The sequence below is a fragment of the Strix uralensis genome, chromosome 5 (assembly GCF_047716275.1).
Source record: "Strix uralensis isolate ZFMK-TIS-50842 chromosome 5, bStrUra1, whole genome shotgun sequence".
Lineage (NCBI taxonomy): Eukaryota > Metazoa > Chordata > Aves > Strigiformes > Strigidae > Strix > Strix uralensis.
In genome coordinates this window covers 57,865,703-57,885,377 of record NC_133976.1, presented here as the reverse complement: position 1 = coordinate 57,885,377, position 19,675 = coordinate 57,865,703, and the positions used below count along the sequence as shown (strand labels likewise).

The 19,675-nt window shown below is 45.0% G+C and overlaps 1 protein-coding gene across 3 annotated transcripts in view; it reads left to right on the top strand.

The window, feature by feature from the left end:
- Positions 1-19,675, top strand: part of CACNA1I (calcium voltage-gated channel subunit alpha1 I) — a 178,116-nt gene that overhangs the window by 118,899 nt on the left and 39,542 nt on the right. For all 3 annotated transcript variants that reach the window (XM_074871112.1, XM_074871111.1, XM_074871110.1), the window contains exons 7-10: positions 1,984-2,299; positions 2,976-3,068; positions 12,247-12,553; positions 13,940-14,340. In XM_074871112.1, coding sequence (XP_074727213.1) covers positions 1,984-2,299; positions 2,976-3,068; positions 12,247-12,553; positions 13,940-14,340 — 1,117 coding nt within the window. The remainder of the gene's footprint in view (positions 1-1,983; positions 2,300-2,975; positions 3,069-12,246; positions 12,554-13,939; positions 14,341-19,675) is intronic.

Genomic DNA, 19,675 nt, shown 5'->3' with positions numbered 1-19,675 from the left:
GCCAAGGCACAGGTTAGCCTAGCAGCCTTCTTCAGACATGCTCAGGGATTCAAGATGCTGCTCCTACTCCCAGAAAGAGTTGAAACTCTGAAACACCAGCCATCTTTCTCCTGAACTTTGCTCCCTCTTCAAAAAAACTCAACCAGACGAGTATTACAGAAGGCTATAGTGTTGCCTGATGCTTCCAGGGACATCTTTGACACCTCCAAGGTGGAGCTGACGTCACTGGACAGTAGTGCATTAGTTCTGGAGGCTTTGGAGGAACACTGGGAAATTATTGGAAAACTTCAGGAGTATAATTGCACATGAGAGGGGACAGAGGGCTGTTGGGAGAGGTGTCCCACAGCTGGGTTAGTAGAAGTGAGAGCATCTGAAAGCAAAGAATGGCTGGTTCAATAGGGCAAAAAACCCATGGAGAAATGTGTGCCCAGTTCTGGCAGACAGAGGCGGGAGCCACACAAGGGTCGATTACAGGTATCTGAGGTTTATTCTGGGGGCATTGGGGTGAGCCTGCAGAGCATGGTTCTCCCCCTCCCTGGAGGCAGTGGAAAAGCTCCTGCCTGACATGAGTTCTCCAATTATTCTCCTGGGGAGCAGAGCACTAGTTCCAGGGTACAGCTCCTCCTGTTGATTTTCTGGCTTTAGCAGATCTCAGGCTTTAAAATGTCATCTTAAAACCATATACTAATCCCGGGTGTCCTATCAGATTAGACTGCTTAAAAAACCCTAAAGCTGTAGATCAGTTTAGACTGATTAAACAATTCTGAAGCTTTAGATCATCTCAAATTGAAAAAAAATAAGTGTGAAAATACAATCTACAGAACAGCAGTGGGATTGGAGAGTAGGAGCTGTTTAAAGCAGCCATTTACTGTGTTTATATATTCCTTGGGGGAAAACGAATGTTTAGGATGATTGTCCTTTATGTAAATCAGGGGTAGTACTACTTTAATGAGTGTAATTACATCCATGCAGAGTTGATGTAACTGAGAAGGGAATTGGGGCCATAGCCTGCAAAGTGAGAGATACTAGAAAATCTCTGGCTGACCATTACTAGAGAAATGAATTCTGCAGGCACCCAGTTCACCAATGACGTGGATGCAGTACAGCAGATCTTTGTGGTTTAGTCCCGCTTAGTTTAGACTTACTTTCTCTCTTTTTCATCAACACCTGTCCTCTTCCAATGACACTTGGTAAAAAAGGCTGCATTCATGCAATGTGAAAGTTGTGTATTGTAGCACTACAAGGAATGCACCAGCTAAAGTTTAATGGAAAATTTTAAATCTACACCTTTCACTTCCTTGATCACTAGCTCATCTCAAACTAGGCAAACACAGATGATTTTAATTATTCACGCAATTGGAAGGTGCTTGCATTATTTGGAAAAAAGCACATGAACTTGTCATAAAACATTGCACCCATAATGCCAACTGTCAAGGAGAAGTCAAAGTTAAGGTTAAGTCAATTTTAACTTTGCATTTCCTGATTTTAAGGCTTAGCTGTGCAATCTTAATTATGCATGAACTGGATTTTTTTTTAGAAGTACAGAAGGTTCACTGCCAAATGTTATAAAACATGTCCATCAACGGTTACATACATGAGCACATCACACTAAAGCCTGATGAACTTCCCTAATATCACTGCATCTGATTTAGCTTTGATGCTAATGGAGAGAGTGATCAGAATGCAAATCTCTGCATTCCAGCTTTTGTCTTCTCCATGCAAGAAGACTGTGTAATTTGGCTTTGGGTGATCTGATGGCAGGCAAAGCTCTGAAAACTGGGACTCACCCTGGAAATTTCCTGTTTTCCAGGAGCTCTGTCTTCCTCCCCCTCCCCCTCTCCCTTCCCCTTCCGCAATAAACCTGGAAATCCCTTACTTGATGCAGTCCCTATGTCAGGACGGGAGCTCCCAGCTCCACCAGTGTTGCTGATGGGAAACTGTCTGTTACAGGAACTTTATGACTGTGGTTTTTTATCCTTGCAGACAAGGTGATATTGTCCTGCCCCCTTATTACCAACCTGAGGAAGATGATGAGATGCCCTTTATCTGCTCACTGTCAGGAGACAATGGAATTATGGGCTGTCACGAGATACCCCCAATGAAGGAGCGAGGCCATGAATGTTGTTTGGACAAGGACGACTATTATTACTACAACTCAGTCCGGCAAGAGTTCAACATCAGTGGCATGTGTGTCAACTGGAACCAGTACTACAACGTGTGCCGTACTGGCAATGCCAACCCGCACAAGGGTGCCATCAACTTTGACAACATTGGGTATGCCTGGATTGTGATATTTCAGGTAAGACTGAGTTAACCTCCTAACAAGGCTCAAGCTATTTTTCTTTCTTCCAACTCAATCTTTCTATGCTCCCATGATGGTTTCTGCAAGGTGTGATACAACTGCAGATAGAAAAGGGCCTTGTAACTAGTTTGACAAGAGAGACAGAGTCCACACCATGAACCGTGTTCTTGAAGATGGGGAGGGACATTCCACACCCTTGCTGAAATGAACTACACCCTTCGGGCTGACTTGTATCAGTTCTACCTTCAATCCAGATAACTATAGAAAAGGGGTCTTTTTTTTTTTTTTTTTTAATTCCCAGCATGTGTTGCAGATGGGAACTAAAATCTGTGCCTTTTTTCTTTTCCACCGGCTGTACGCGGTGTCCAGTCCAAGGGGCACAGAAACCTGCTGCGGGTTTTCCCCTGCTGCGATCCAGGGAAATGAACTATTTTAATGAAATATTCCTGCTGTGGGCTAGCATGATTTCACAGGCTTTGACAGCATGCCAGTGTCACCAAGCAGTACCATGCTGATTTCCTGGAATGGAAATTTGGCCTCCTTGAAATGAATTGTTGTTTCTCACCTTCCTTAGGTTTCAACAGCCCTGCTAGTATCTGCCTGTATACACTGAGAAGTGAATTCTGGAAACCCACTTCCCTCCTGTTTCTTTTGTTGTTGTTTGCCTTTGCAGGTGATCACACTGGAAGGGTGGGTGGAGATCATGTACTATGTGATGGATGCCCATTCATTCTACAATTTTATCTACTTTATCTTGCTGATAATTGTAAGTATGAGACTTGATGACTGTCAGCATTTCAAGCTAAGAGCCTACAAAAAACAGGTGTTAGGTCAACACAGATACTGGGGAAACAAGCTGCTTAACCTGGATTTCTTCTAGGAATCACAGAAACCCAGCTAGTTGATTTTCACTAAGAGTTGGTGGCAGGATCACATGGTTGTCAGCCAGGTTATTCTCTTTCACTCAAAAATATGCTCAGGATTGACTCCTAGACATATACATACCCAGTGTAGAATAATGTTGTCATTTGTAGATCCTCTCTCAAAGTTCCCCAAACCACTAGGCCCCAAAGCACAGAAAACTATTTCTGTATTTGCCCTCTTACTTGGTCTCTCTATACATTTTAAGCTCTTGAGTCACCCTTGAGTCATGTTTTATGGCTTTTGGCAGCACCTGGATTTCTCAGATTCAGGGTCTTGGAATCAGATTTTGTCAGATTCAGGGTCTGTCATGCTGAATTACTTCCTCACCATGAACAAAAAGGACCTGCTGCTCCAAAAGTGTCAGCAGTCCAACATAAACTGGCTGTGTAAGATCACTTGAGGCTGGTGGGGATGGAAAGAGAGAAGTGTGTCAGTGATAAGAACATAATAAGCAGTTTATAAGCCCTGTGGATTTATACAAGTGAAGTTTGAAGGTTGCTTTGCTGTAAGAATGTTTGTTGCGAATGCCTGGAAAGCGAGTTGAGAAACCTGGTGCCATTGCCTCTTCCATTCCTTAAGCCTCCTACATGTAAATGTATTTTCTTGGAGGGAATTTCCTGTTTCTAACAAGGGTTTTGTTTTTATGAAGACTCTTGCACTTTTCCCATATGGGGACCAAAGTCAAGAGTAGAAGGAAAAGGCATAGGATGGATTATGAGAAGTATAAAATCTGTACACAGTACACAGTTTAGTTCTAGGTCACTTAGTAAGGACCTCAGTGTGTATTTCCAAGGCATACATGCATTTGGATGGCTGCTGAATGGACCTGGCTAAGACTCTGCTCTTCACCTACTACTTGTCCTATGTGGCCGTGCCCTCCCAGAAATAGGATCTCTGGAAGCAGTAACCCAGTAACAGACTCAGCTGGCACAAGATCTAGCTTAAATTCAAATTGACATGCAGTGACTTGAGAGCAAACAAACCTTAATCCAGTTTCTGGGAGAAGTTCTGCAGCCTGTACATAGGGGGAGTGACACCAAAAAAACTCTACTGGTCCATTCAGGTCAGAGAGCTTACAAAAAAGCTGAATCTTCATGGTATCCTTGATTTCTCCCTGCCTTCTGGCCTTCTACCATTACAAGGGAAAGACAAGGAGAGAAAACCAGAAAGATGACCTACTCCCTGTGGGCCGAAGCATAAGCCAGGGCAGCAGAGGTAAAATACACCTTAAGGAATGCTGCTTTTACTTTGAGGCTAGAGAGTCCCAAGGAGGGACAGTGCAGAGGTATGATTGCACAGGATGGAGGTGGGGAGTTCCCTGCAGTTCTGTTCCAAAAGGTAAACTGAACATCCGTTGCTTTTTGTTAGTTCAGAAAACAATTATTTCCCATAAAGTTTGTTCAGATCTCCCACTATGCAATAGATATTTAGTACCTAATTGCATTTTAACTTTGAGCAGCATGGCCAGGACATCCAGATTTGTACAGTGTGCAGTTCGGCACAGAATTTATTCCTTGTCTCGGACACAGTCTCTCCCAGAGCCAGGGAGGACTGAGCAGAGTCAGTGTTTAACCACTGGGGTGGGCATGCCCATCTCCTGTAGACCAGTTCCAAAAACTGCCCCTCACCCCCTGCTCCAAACTACATAAATGCTGTCAGCATATTTTTGGTTTCTAAGCAGGAGCATACTTCTAGTGCTGGCTCATCTCATGTGGATTCCCAGTGATTCAAACTTTGTCTCTGAATTTGCAGGTGCCGAAAACCCTCAATTAAACACTCCATCTGAGATTTTACTGCAGAGTGTCATTGATATTTCCAGATACTCCCTTCTCATTTGCAGAAGGCATGTAGGTTTATTTCCAACAAACACAGTAGCACATGAACCTCAACTAACTCTGGGGACTGCTGAGAACAAAGGAGACATACGCTACATGGGGTATTTCCTTTGCCTTTGGTGGAGTTACACCAAGAAAGTATTTAGCCTTTCTGTTACCTTCTTTGCATGTGTAATGCATTTTTTGCAGCACATAGCAACATCACAGTGTGAACATGCTATCACTTGGTTTCATTTTCCCTCTGAGTCTTCTTATAGAAATGAGGATCCCTCTTCAAGTCTCATGAAGCACAGTCCTTCCAGCCTTTATCTTTCCCCCTTCTCCATGGTTTGAAAGGCTGGGTTTCTAAGCAGGATTGCTCTGACAGTCATACTTCAAGCCCTGACCCTTTGCTTTCCCACATACATCCTAGCCTTGGCTCAAACTCACTCTGCTGGGGCTGGATCTCTGCAGCCTCTTCTTTAGAGCTATGCTTTCATCCATGACTTCTCCTTCTCTCACAGAGATATCTTCAAACACCTACCTAAGGGCATTACCTGATACTGCTCATCTGTCAGGAAGAAGGCTCCACCACCTGGATATATTTTCAGCACAGTTAGGACTCCTGCACAGATGTGCTCCCCCAAGGGGAAGAGGCTGACCCTGGCACTCAGAGTGGTAAATACTGGTAAAAGCATTTTCTGTATTCAGCAAATTACAAATAGCTTCCCCCTCCACCAGAGATCAGGGAGGTGACCTGAAGGAAGTACTACTTTCACCTCTCTGGTCAGTGTCTCATTTGGGTCTTCCTGCTTGAGGTCCAGCTGTCTGTCACCTCTCCAGCCACTGGTGTGGCTCCTGGACTAGAGAAAGCTTTCCTGACATCTCAGGCTGGCATCCACATTGCAGCACTCAGTGGCCGCCTTGAAGTACTCTGTGCTTACACATAGAATCATAGAATACCAGGTTGGAAGTGACCCCAAGGATCATCTGGCCCAACCTTTTTGGTAAAAGCATGGTCTAGACAAGATGGCCCAGCACCCTGTCTAGCTGAATCTTAAAGTGGCCAATGCTGGGGAATCCACCACTCCTTAGTGAGATTATTCCAGTGGCTGATTGTTCTCATTGTGAAAAATTTTCCTCTTGTGTCCAATTGTAATCTCCCCAGGAGTAACTTGTACCCACTACCCTTCATCTTTTCCAAGTGAATACCTGGAAAATGAATATGAGATGGAGTGAATACTCCATCTTCTTTGTAGGCACCCTTTAAATACTGGAACATGGTGATAAGGTCTCCCCTAAGTCTTCTCAAGACTGAACAAACCCAATTCTCTCAACCTTTCCTCATATGACAGGCTTCCCAGTCCCTTGATCATCTTTGTGGCCCTCCTCTGGACCCTCTCCAGCCTGTCCACATCTTTTTGGTATAGCGGGGACCAAACCAGAACACAGTGTTCCAGGTGTGGCCTGACAAGTGCTGAGTAGAGTGGGGTAATCACTTCTTTATCTCTTCTGGTGATGCCCTTGTTGATGCAACCCAACATCCTGTTGGCTGTAGCACACTGTTCGCTCATATTGAGCTTGTTGTCCACCAGGATCCCCAGGTGCCTTTCCAGAGACCTGCTTTCCATGCAGGTACATCCCAGTCTGTGCTGCACTCCTGGATTATGTTTTCCCAGGTGCGAGACCTTACACTTGTCCTTGTTGAACTTCATGAGGTTCTTGTTAGCCCACTCTCCTAGCCTATCCAGGTCTTCCTGCAGGGCATCTCTCCCTTCTGAAGTGTCCACTTCCCACTCAATTTGGTATCATCATCAAACTTCATCAAGGTACACTTGATTCCATCATCCAAATCACTTACAAAGATATTAAACAGCATTGGGCCCAATGTTGGTCCCTGGGGGACCCCACTTGTGACAAGTTGCCAGTTTGAAAAAGAGCTATTTACCACCACCTTCTGGGAGCCAGTTCCCCACCCACCGCACAGACCACTTGTCTAGACTGTAACGTATCAGTTTCTCTCAGAGGAGGCTGTGGGGAACCATATCGGAAGCCTTGGAGAAATCCAGGTAGACAGTGTCTACTGCTTGCCCCACATCAGCTGAGCAGGTTACTTTGTCATAGAAGGTGATCAGGTTTGTCAAGCATGAATTTCCCAAGGTGAAATCGTGCTGGCTTTTCCCAATTACGTGCTTCATTTGACTTGTGATATCCCCCAGGAAGATTTGTTCCATAACTTTCCCAGGGATTGAAGACTGATGGGCCTATAATTTCCTGGGTACTCTTAAGAACTTCCAGTAGATGGGGGTGACATTAGCCTTCTTTCAGTCTTCTGGGACATCCCCATCTCCACAACTTCTCAAAGATTATAGAAAACAGCCTCACAATGATATCAGACAGCTCTCAACACCCTCAGGTGGATAACATCAGGGCCAATCAATTTGTAGGGGTCAAGCTCCTGTAATATAGTTCGCACACCAACTCTTCCTTCACTGACAATGGGTCTGTGTTTGCATCGATCTGGATTTTTATTTTCAAGGCCTGGGGCTCAACAGTGCTGGTAAAGACAGAGGTGAAGAAAGTGTTGAGAACCTCTGCCTTATCAGCATTGTTGGTGATTAATTCACCTCTCTGTTTAATAGTGGGCCAATATTTTCCTGCTGTTTCTGCTTGTTGTTTACGTAGCTGAAGAACCCTTTCTTGTAGTTTTGACATCTCTGGCCAATTTCAATTTGAGCTGAGCTTTTGCTCATCTAACTGCCTCTCTGCACACCCTGGCAATGCCCTTGTAGTTCTCATTGGGTATTCATCCTCTTTTCCATCTCCGATACGCTTCTCTCTTGGTTTTGAGCAGACTCAGAAGCTCGCAGTTAAGTCAAGGGGGTTTCCCACTCCGCCTACTTCCCTTACCTTTAAAGGGAATGAACTGGTTTTGTGCTTGCAGGAGAGCGTTCTTGAAGCACTTGCTAGCTCCTTTATCCTCTGTGGAATCTTCTCACGGAAGCTCTGGGTGAGCTGAAGTTTGCTCTTCTAAAATCTAAAACCTTTGTCTTAGTACTAACCTTCAGAATGCTCAGGAGGATCCCAAACTCCACAATATTGTGATCACTGCAGCCAAGACCATCACTAACCGAGATATAACAAAGCAGGTTTTCTTGGTTTGTGAGTAGCAAGTCCAGCAGTGCCTCATTTCTGGTTGGCACATCTAACTTTTTTATGAGGAAGCAGTCCTCTACGCATTTCAGGAACTTGATGGATGATGTGTGAGCTGCTGTATTGTTCTTCCAACAAATGTCTGGGTAGTTGAAGTCACCCATAGGAACCAGGTTCTGTTAAGTGACCCAAATATTGCTTTGTTGGCCTTATCGTCTTGGTTTGGAGTTTGGTAGCAGATGCCTACTGTATAATCCCCTTTGGACACAATCCCTCTGATCTTGACCCAGAGACATTCTATAGGGCTTCCACAATTGCTGTAGTTGACTTCTATGCATTCAAGCTTCTCCTTACCACAGAGCATGATTCCTCCACCTCTTCTTCCCTGCCTATGTTTACGAAACAGCCTATAGCCATCCCTCACAATCCTCCAGTTACATGAATTGTCCCACCATGTTTCAGTTATTCCTATATCATAACTTTCAGACTGGGCATGGAGCTCCAGTTCCTCCTGTTTGTTTCCCAGGCTGCTTGCATTGATATACATACACTTGAGGTGGTTGGTCTTCTGGTTCACATCCTGGGAGGCAGCTAAGGAACATTTGTCACTGCTCTGGTTGGCCTGGCTTATTTCCCAGTTAGTTGCAATGGCTATGCATTGCCCCTTTGGACCCTGCCCCCAGAGTCTTTCAGTTTAAATCTCACCTCACCAAGTTGGCTAGCCTGCTGCCAAAGATTTCCTTGCTTCTTCTAGGCAGGTGGATCCCATCCCTCCCTAGCAGGTTATAGTCATCAGAGAATGTCTCATTGTTATAAAAGCCAAAGCCCTCACAGCAGCACGAGTCATGAAGCCAGAAGTTGATTTGCATTATAAGTCTATTTCTGGCTGCACCTTTTCCTCTAACTGATAAAATGGGAGAAAAGATAACTTGAGCATCATTACTTTTTGCTTGCACCCTCAGGGCTTTGTAGTCTTCCTTGAATCTGCCCAGGTTTCAGCTTGCGGTATCATTCATGCGTGAAAGAGTAGCAATGGATAGTAGTCTGTGCTTTTGACAAGTTGTTGCAACATCTCGGACGTTAGCTCCTGGAAGGTAACATACCTCTCATGATTCCTTGTCAGACAGATGGGTGTCTCAGTGTCGCTCAACAGAGAGTCACCCACTGCAAGCACTTGTTGCCTCTTTTTGCAGTATCCACTGTGTGCTGCTGGTGCAGTTTCTCCTTGCAGACGTTGCTCATGGGTGTCTACAGCTGTCTTGGGCTGAAAAAGACCAAGGGTCTGCTTAATTAAAGTACAGCTTAGTCTCAGGGCTGAATGGGACTCCTGTGTTTGGGCTCCGAATCAATGGTCTCCTTCTGCCTCTGTCAGATGCTTTGTCTGACTCCATGTCAGACACTTTTGGTCTCCCCACTCAGCTAGCTGAGATGGATCACTCAATTACAAGCCATCTGGGACCCTTCCTGTCCTTCTGCTAGCTGGGAGCCAGTGTCAAACTTGGCAGAGCCTTAGAGTTTATGGACTTGCCTGACATCTTAAGGATTAAACAAGATCATTTGTTTTGTGTTTGATGTTCCTAGCTAAGAGGTTTAAGGAGTGGGGCTTGTTTGCCATATCCAGACCTCTCACTCCTCCCCTTTTTGGTCATCTGGTGGTAGATCACAGCAAATGGTGCCTGTGAGGTCAGGGCTTGGTGATGTGAGACCTGAACCCCTCTCCAGATTCAAGCCCAGGTTGACAGTGTGACCCTTCTTGAGGGTATCTTGTTGCCCTCAGCTCCTGTGCTTGTAGCCTAGAGAGAAGGTGTTGCAAGTCTTAATCGATTGTTGTTTGTGGAGTTGTTGGAAGTTGCAAAGTACCAGTGTCACAATTGGTGTTCCAGAAATGCATGCATAGCTGGTGTCCAGCTTCCAGCCCTGCCTCACTCAGGGCAAGCTGGAGGAGATAACAGAAGGGGCAAGCCCGTGTGAGTGTTGTATGGTGCTGAGGGGCAAAAGGGCAGGAGAGTGCATCGGAGAAGAATTTGGATTCCTAGTCATACTCTCATCAGTGAAAACATGCAAGACATCATGGACTAGGGAAAATCTTCGGGGAAGGCAAAGGAATCTGAACAAGGCATTGTCTTAATTTTCAAGGTCACATACAGAAGCTGAAGGGAAAATAGGCTGAAATTTGAGCAGGAGGAGAGGGAAGAGAAGGGTTCAGTGATGAATGGAAACAGAATTAGAACAGCTTTGAAGGGTGCTGAGAGGAGGAGAAGGAAAAAAAAGCACCCTTTATTTTGAGATGGTTTATTGTCCTTGTGTTGAATCTGATTGGGAAGGGTTTCATGTTTCAAAGGCTTATTCAGATGCTAGCAGGGACCACCCCCCTTTGAAATACTGAGAGCCACTGTATTGAGCTTCCAGACAGAGCTGCTGGGCACTTGTGTGCAAGAGAAAGAGACAACCAAGGGGGCAAGCTGGTGGGGAAATGTCAAGGGCTGTGCACTGAGGGCAAGGCTGCTTGGACAGATAAAAAAAGCTGGGGTATTTGGTGAAAAAACGTCCACCTTTTCCATGCATGAGAGAGGGGGTCACGTTATTGCCACCTTTTCTTGCCCTCTCCCCTTTGCTGGAAGGGATATATGGAGGAGGACACATGCATGAAGATAAGGGCAGGACTAGATCCAACTCTGTGTCAGAGCTGTTTGCTTGGAAAGGAGAGACAGGGAGATGAGACTGAGTCCTGCGTGGGTTCATACAGGAGGAACATGGTGCAAGGATGTCCATTGGCAGGGATGCTCGTTGTCCAGGGGAAGCGGAAATCTTGAGCTGGTGCTTCCTCTCTTCCTGGGGTCTGCCTCACAGAGTCCGTTTCAGAGCAGCACAGACATGTGGTCCTTGTTCAGATGTCAGACTCTCTGTTTTATCAACGTCATATCACCACTTATGGTTCTACAGGGAGTAGGCATCAATCAAAACTTCATAGTTTTTGAGAATGATTTTGAATGTGATTACCAGCCCTTTTATGTATGAAATTCTCATCATATTGAAGCCCAGGTTTTATCCTAAGTGTAATGGATAGATCTCCTAGTGGAGATCCACCCGTAATTTCATAATATGTAAAACTGAGAGTGAGATTTTTAGCTCCAGATCTCTCAGCACCAAGAAATATTTCCTCTATTTTACAGATAGAAAAACTGAGGTAAAGGAAGCTTAAAGGGAACATCCAAAAGTGTAAAATAAGCCTTGGCAGACTTTTTTTTTGGCTTCTGTATGGAGAATAGGAAGAACTTGGGCATTTTTGTTTGTTTCTAAGAATTTGGGGCAGTGGGTTGTGTTTGTTTTTGTATTCAAAATGGAAAGCCTACCTAGCTTGGAGGACAAATAAAATAGGTGCTAATATAATATGTCTAGTATCAGAAGAATAGAAAATGAGCAAGGAAGCACTGTTTTGCCAGACTATTTGGTGTCCTTCTTAAAGTCATTAGTTTTTGTAAACTTGTCTTTGAGTTTAAGAACTCATTCATTTCAGCAAAGTGCCATCTCCCTGTATGGTGAATTAAGGTGTAAATGGTAGAAACAAATAAAATGCTCCGAGAATACTGACATGTCCTCCAAGAACTGAAGACCATAAATGACAGTGCATGATTTTTCCAATAGTAAAGGAGCAAACAGAGAAGAAAGCAACCAAACTACCAAACTAGTCCTCTGTCTCCCACCCTCTCTTTAACACAGGGGAGAGGGGAAAAAAAAAAAGTCCCGTTTTCATCAAACCCTTTGCAGGCAACTTCTAAGTGACTTGCTAAAGGTCCTAAAGCCTGCCAAAAGCCGGGCTTGTGTTTCCTGAATTTCAGTTCAGAGCTCTAACTTCTGCATGGAAATGACATCGAGTGAGTTCTCAACAACAAGCTCAGCCAGTGCTGCCTTTCTCTGAAATCCCATCTCCACGGTTCCCATTCCTCTGTCTGCTTCCAGTCACTTTCACCTCCTCTATTCTCTTACATTCCTGCTGCCTCATGTTCTTCCTTGTGCTGACATTGGCTGTCCCTTCTTCTCCTTTGCGACTAGGTGGGCTCCTTCTTCATGATTAACCTGTGCCTGGTGGTCATCGCCACACAGTTCTCAGAGACCAAGCAGCGGGAGCACCAGCTGATGCAGGAGCAGAGAGCCCGGTACCTCTCCTCCAGCACTGTTGCCAGCTACATGGAGCCGGGAGACTGCTATGAAGAGATCTTCCAATATGTTTGTCACATCGTGCGCAAAGCTAAACGCCGCACCCTTGGCCTGTACAACAGCATACAGAGCTGGCGCCAGGGCCACGTGGAGCCAAGCGATGCCAAGCTAGGCATGAACAAGAAAAGCCAAAGGCACTACAGTAAGGATTGCATGGGTAAATCTGGAAATACCAATAGTGGAAATGTGAGAGTGGCTGGGAGCATCTCCATGTGCCAGCTTGCCAAAGGACCTGTGCCTACAAAACACAGAATTAGAATTAATATTGACCATTGAGCATGGGGCCATGGGCAGTGCACCAGACCAGCAAGGTAGGGATGACCAGCAAGAATAGGAATGAAACAGGGGTGACCAGCAGGGAATGTGGGAAACCCAGGTCTGAAACCCAGAGACCATAATGGGATAACATTGAAGGCACTGGCTGAAGCTTGTAAAGGGTTTCAGGTCTGGTATAGCAGGGTGATGATAGCAGCTGGGGAGAGAGAACTATTAAAGGGATATGATGGAGTGGGACTAAGGATTGGACTCGGTGACACAGCAGGTCCCCCAGAGCTCTTCTCTCAAACTGAGTTGATGTGGGACCTCAAGAGAGAGGCAAAGGGAATAGAATTGCAATAGGGTGTCTTCTGAACCAAAGGAGCAATACTGAAGAAGTCAGTTTGATATGCAAGGGCAATGGCAACAATTTCTGTTGATGGGAGCACATGCTGCTGTTGTATAAAATTAGACACAAGATACTATTTAAATTGCATTCCTGGCCTGAAAAGTGACTGTAAAAATGGTTTTATAGAGTTAATATTAACTGCCTACCAATGTCTTTCCTAAGTTATGCTCCCATTAATGAGCAAAAAGGTGGATTTTCCTTCAGCTGGTCTTGCATACTCAGTCTTTCATTTTCTTTACTTGCTGGGAGAAAAAATTCTTCAGGCTTCATGCACTGTGTTAATGATTTAATTGCTTCATTCCCCCGGTGTTCATTTGATCTTCCAGGCCCAACTGGAGGATCAAGGAACACAAACTTAGTTTTCTCACTGAAGTCGGGAGATCCATTCTGATTCAGAGTGCATGGACTATCATTTCCTGGATTCTTGAGATGCTTTGCTAATAAAGCTTCCCTAATTTACAGAGTCCAGCTCAGCATGTGGGTTCTTTGACCCCACTTGCAGCAGTTCAGGCCAAAAGCAGCCCTCGTGATCATTTTTCCCTCAGTTCCCACTAACTCAAGCTGCTGAGTCTCAAGCTGTGATTCCTGCATCAGACAAAACAGTTCTTCCTCCGTGGACATGAACCCCCCATTGAGCCTAATCACTGACAGCTGAACAGTACCATGCCTTCTAGCCAGTCAGTGTAAAGCCCCCAACAGCAATGGCTTTTATTGCTGCTCTTGAGATGATATACCAGTGTTTAGTCATCCTTTCAGCTAAAAAGCCCAGTTACCCTGTCTAAATACCCAAAAGCCAAAGAGATGCCCAGTTGTGATGTCTTTCTCAAAGCCTTCTCTTGTAAATGTGATCGTTTCTCTCCCCAGGGCTTTGCCAGCAGCATAACTCTCTTGACTGCCCTCCTCAGGGCTTGGTCCAGCCCATTGCTGTGACAACAACCTCTGATCCCACCAACTGCCCCCGATGCCATAGAGGGGAGCATGAAGTATCCCAAAGGCTCTCTGTCCTGGATAACGCTGACTCAGACCAGGATGGAGGAGCCAGAGAACAGGAGGGAGAGGGCAGCAGAGAGGACCAGGGTGCCTCGGCACTGGAGAAGGAGGAGGAGGAGGTGGAAGGCGGCGGACGGCTGAAGCTCTGCAGTGACATGTGGCGAGAAGTGAGGGTCAAGCTTCGAGGGATTGTCGACAGCAAGTACTTCAACCGTGGGATCATGATCGCAATTCTAGTAAACACTATCAGCATGGGCATCGAGCATCATGAGCAGGTAAGTCTTCTCAGGGCACAGAGTGGGCAGCAGGAACTGGTGAGCCCTGCTTGGGGTTATAGCCTTGCTAAGCAGCTAATGCAACTTGGTGGTGTCAGAGATTGAGAAATTGGGACCCCAGACCACAGCACAGATGGTCCCAGCATGGCTTTGGAGAAAACCTCAGGATCTTGCAGGGTCTTTTCTTTCTTACCCCTGCACTTAATCACTTAGCTGTCTCCATGTATTTTCCTCTCAGCTCTCTTCAATCCCTTTCTTTTCCTCCTCCCTGCCCACTTTTATCCCTCTGTTTTTCTTTTTTACCCTGTCTTCTCTTTCCATCTGCTTCTGTTTCCTTCACCCTCGTCTCTTCCATCTTCCTCATCTCTCTCTCTCATTTCTCTCTTCATTAGCTTACTGAATCCTTAGTCTATTCACTTAATTTAATGTGCCCTCTGGGGATGTCACAGGCACTCCACCAGCATCTCAATTCAAATCCATCAGCTTGCTAGCCTTTCCAGCTTAATTAAGAGATGCCTGAGCACAGTCTATCTATACCAGAAGGCTAGGATAGGCACCACCTCCCATCTCCAGTCATTTTGGGGACTCAGATGGCTTGAGCCTTTCCCTTGACCTGACAGCAAGAAGTGATAGATAGGTCAGACATAGACAGCAGGTGTGGGCACAGGTTTGATTTTCATGCCAATAGTTTGCAGGCAGCTCTGAGTCAGCAGTGCACTTTATCCTAATGACAGAGTTGCAAGATGGAGGATTGTGTGCCCTCATTTTATAGCTGGGAAACAGGCTGTGTCTACTTTGTGATGTGCAGAGCCAGCTTCAGAGGGTGTTAAGCATGCCTGTGACCTTACATCTGCATTGCTGGCTGGTAGCTCTGTTGCACTTTACGTTAAAGGAGTCCATGCTGTACATCCATGTCTCAGATCTATGCCACCAGTCTGAACGTGACCGGGATTCACTCTAGATCACAAAAACAAGAGTTCACTCCACTACTGAGATGCTGAATGCGTGGAAGCTTTGGAGACAAGGTGAAGTCTAATCCTGAACATGGTCTCAAGCAGCAAAGAGACAAGCAGTGAGTCTGGTTCAAGCAAGGCACTCAGCTTTGTCCTGTGCTGCATCAGGATGGAGGTCTTGACACCCAGGGTATCTTAAATTCCCTGTTGAGGCAACACAGTGTCTGAGCCAGTATTTAAAGCCTCAGATGTCTGGATCCCACCCACATACCAAGCATTAGACCATTTTTCAAAGCTCAGCTACTTGCTGATACAAGGATGAGAAACCTTAATTTGATCCCAGAATTAAAACTGCACTGGATGCCTCAGTACCAGAAAAATACTGGCAGGAGCTCAGAGGAGAGGAGAATGAAGAAGAGGCTGGAGGGGTTGACTCATGAAAATAGATAAAAAAGAGCAATGTATTTATCACGTAGCAGAGAGATGAGTAAGGGTTGAAGCCCAGGACAATACGAAAACTGCCCACTGATGTTTCAAAGATGTGAGCATCAAGCAGGGAGACCCATTGTTCATTTCTGTTTATTGGAGACAGCATGAATTAAGAGTTTATCAGAAGAATATTTGAGCTGGAGGTAGAGAATTCACTCTCATGTTCTAGCTATTGTGAGTGCAGATTTAAGCCCTTCTAGGCTGCCTCTGCTGTGTTTGTACAGCTCACAGCAGAGTGGGATCTGCCTGCAGCCTTGGGGTTTCTAGTAGCAGGTTATCAATGATGCATCCTTAAATTTATGCTATCGCTTTTTATCCATAAGTAGCTAGGAAAAGCTTATGACCTTGCATGCTGTTTCTACTAGAAAGAGATGTCAGACAAATTGATCATAACTGAAAAATGTGGTGCAGTCTGTTTATTTAAAATATGTATACTGAATTCTGTTTCCCTGGCACAAGATTAAAAAATAAAAAATATTCAGACCATACCATGAATTCCAGGTTCTTTTCAGTCAGCAGTTAACTTGAAAACACACAGGCATTTGCACTTCCCTTTGCTCTCTTCATTTTTCCTTAAGTCATGCTATCAGTACATGATACAGTCTGAGGACTGGTGCTTCATTGCCTCGTTTTTTCTCCTTCCTTTCTCTTTTCCTGTTATTTTTCCTCCCAGAAACACAAATTTTCACAGAACAATATCCAGCAAAACCCCTCTGCCCAGAGATCTGTGATTTGCAGGGTGGTGGCATCCTATGACTGAAGTAGCTTCTGTTGCTTCAGCTGCTTCATCATATGAATGTCTCCTGACATAGAGCTAATGCATACAGAGACCTCTCAAGCTTTTATTTTCTGGTGCATGGGAGATCACAATCCCAGCCACTCTCTGGGGATGTATCTGGCTGGGCAAGAGGACGTGTGAAGGTGTCACAGGTTTGAGCAGTACTGGGAGTAGCTCACGGCACATCAGTCAGCTCCTCGCTGCTTCATTGTTTATGGACTATACACAGGTGAGCTGGCCTCCTGACCAAAGCAACCACCACCCATCAGGTTAAGGGGTGAGAGAGACTGCAGGAGCCAGGCACAAGGTTCAGGCTTAGACACAGAGGGACCTGGGGGACAGAGCCCATGTGCGAGTCTTGCCTTTGATTCCTGAGCCTTAACCAACAGAAAGAAAAACATGAGTTAATATTATCTGTTTGTTACAATTCAGGGGTTTAATATTCACAGTGTTGTTGTGCCAGGAGACTTGACCTCAGCAACTCAAACCACTTTACTTGGATCCAAATCACCTTGGAATTTGGCTTTGTTTAACTTATCCATCCAGTCCCTTGTCCTGTCCTGTCCTGTTTATGTGGCCAAGACAGCTTCCCATCTACTTATATATTTCTTGTGAGGGAAATCAACTCATTTTGGGACAAACTGCACTGCTATGAGTCATTTTTGATCCTTAAGCTTATCACAAGTTTTCACTTGTAAATAGATAAGTTTATTCAAATCCATTAGTGTGCATTATACCATGTAATATCCTCAGTTTTAGGCCTTCAGATATTTCTGGGACACTGCACAAGCCAAAATCCATAATTTCAAGATTTGGCCTGCTTGAAATAGTTTTTGCAGTTCTCCAGATCTGCTTCTGCTTGGAAGTACCTATTTTTAAAATCCTGTGTAGAAAATCAAGATATTAGATGCTTGTGGCTGTCCAGAAGGATCCTCTTAAGAGGCTTACTTTTTAAAATATTCACAGAGGATCTGGTGCTGCTCGCTTTTCTCCCTTATTCAACATGAGAATGAAAAGCTGGTCCCAGCTGAATGTCCCAGGCTGCCTTTCTCAGGTATTTCTTGAATGACCTGTTGAACTCAAGCTTCTTTGCCATTAGTAGCCGAAGGGAATTGCTGAGTAACTTGGTTTATCTTCTCCAGTATCTACTTAGAGTATTCCTTCATATATCAGATCAATACTTTATGAGTTCTGCTTGTGTGGATCCGGAGATGATCCCTCGTTTCCTAACTAGACCAGCCCTGTGGATCAGTACCTTCATATCCTTTAGCCTGTGTGATTTCCCTTTATACCAGCATTTATTGCATCCACAAGTTCATAATTTACAGTTATTGCTTCCCTTTTTACTATTTGCTGCTTGACAGAAACATTCAGCTCATCATACTGACATTTAGTAAATGATGGAACAGTCTCCCTGGGGTGTTAGATGAAACCACATTACTTCAGTCTTGTAAAACTAGGGTATAACAAAACATCATGAAAATCTGCATTGGTTGTGGGGTGGTGATTAGAGTAAGTAAAAGCCAGTTGGTATGTTCCATGACTGATTTCTATGACTCTTCTGATTATTGTCAAATGACATTGAAATGCTGAAAAAAATGGACGGGCTGGAGAGACCTCTCTATGGAATATTTCTCTCTCATGTTCTCAGAGGCAGTGACAGGCAGGTACTATTTGGTAGGGCTGGTCTGCATAAATCACATCAGTTAGTCTTCTGTTTCTAGACAGTTGCAAATTTACTCCTGGTTAGGAGAAGCTTCTCCTGCAGGGACTTCATGGTGGTCTGTGTATTCTTAACCTTTCCTATAGTGCAGGAGTTTCTGGCTGCTGTCAGATAATGGACTAACTACATTTTCAGTCTAATCTGACATAAGAACTCCAATGTTAGTAATTAACTGAAAAGGGGGAAAAAAGCTGAGCCGCTGCCCTCTGTTGCCACAGTTCTAGTTTCTGATCACTGGGTAGGAACTCTGAGGTAGATCTGAATCATACATTTCACTCTCAGTATTTGATCTACATTGTTAGGGATGAAGGACTTTGTGCCATGAAGATATGAATTAGGTAGTTTCATGGGTTTGGATTTGGCAAGAGATCTATACACAGAGTAGGTGAATCACAGAGTGGTTAAAACACTGGCTCTGGGTGTGTTTTGCCCCCTTGGATCTCTCTCCTCTTCAAGCCACCCTCCTCACCCCAATACTCAGCTCCCACAGTTTTGTTCAAGTTTCTCTCCTAGTGTGATGGGTAAACCATGGCTTGGCAATGTGAGCAGATTTCTTGTGGGGAGATTCCTGGTGTTCCCTGGTTTTGCTTGGACTAAAATAGCCTTGAATTCAGGCCTTTCCTTGTGGACACTTCAATTTACAGTTTCTATGTAAACCTGAGTGGCCTGGGAGGAGGAAGCCTTGCTAATAGTTTTGATGATAAATGCCTGAGTGCTGTCTGTGGGAGCCTGGGGAGTTCTCACAGCTGTGAGGTGACACATTGGTTGTGTTGGGGATCCCACGTGTTGGTAGGAAGAAGAGGAGGGAACCACTTCTTCCCTGTTCACTTGCCCCCTTCATCAAGTTCACACTTCCCTGGCCAGAGAGAGTCCCAGCCCCAGCCTTATCCACTGTCACTCATGGCCACACTGCCCTAGGTGCGAGGGTATCCCCACACAGGACACAGTCCCTGGTGGCCCCCACCCTGCAGCCCCGGCTGCCAGCTGATGGCTCTTTGCACTCTGCCAAATTATCTGTACCTCCAGAAATGGCTGCAAAGCAGGAACTGCCTTTAGCCAGTGAGTGTGCCTCATCAGCTGGCTCCTCTCTCTTTTTCTCTTATTTTTTTCTGAGTTCATTCCTTTTGTATTGCTCTTCCTTCCCCAGCCTTTACTTCTTTCCTACTCCATTTTAAAAAATCTCTCCTTCTCTACTTCTTGTGGGTGCCAGTGAGTTTATTTTTTTTCCAGCTTTGTTTCTTGATTCCTCTTTTGATGCCTTTCTCTCTGCCCATCTCTCCTTCCTTTCCCTGCCCAGTCTTTCCTACCCCTCTCTCTAGGAAAGATGCTTTGCTGGGGCTGATTGATGGCCCATTAGAAAAAGATTAACAGGTGAAGGCTTGACTAGAGAAA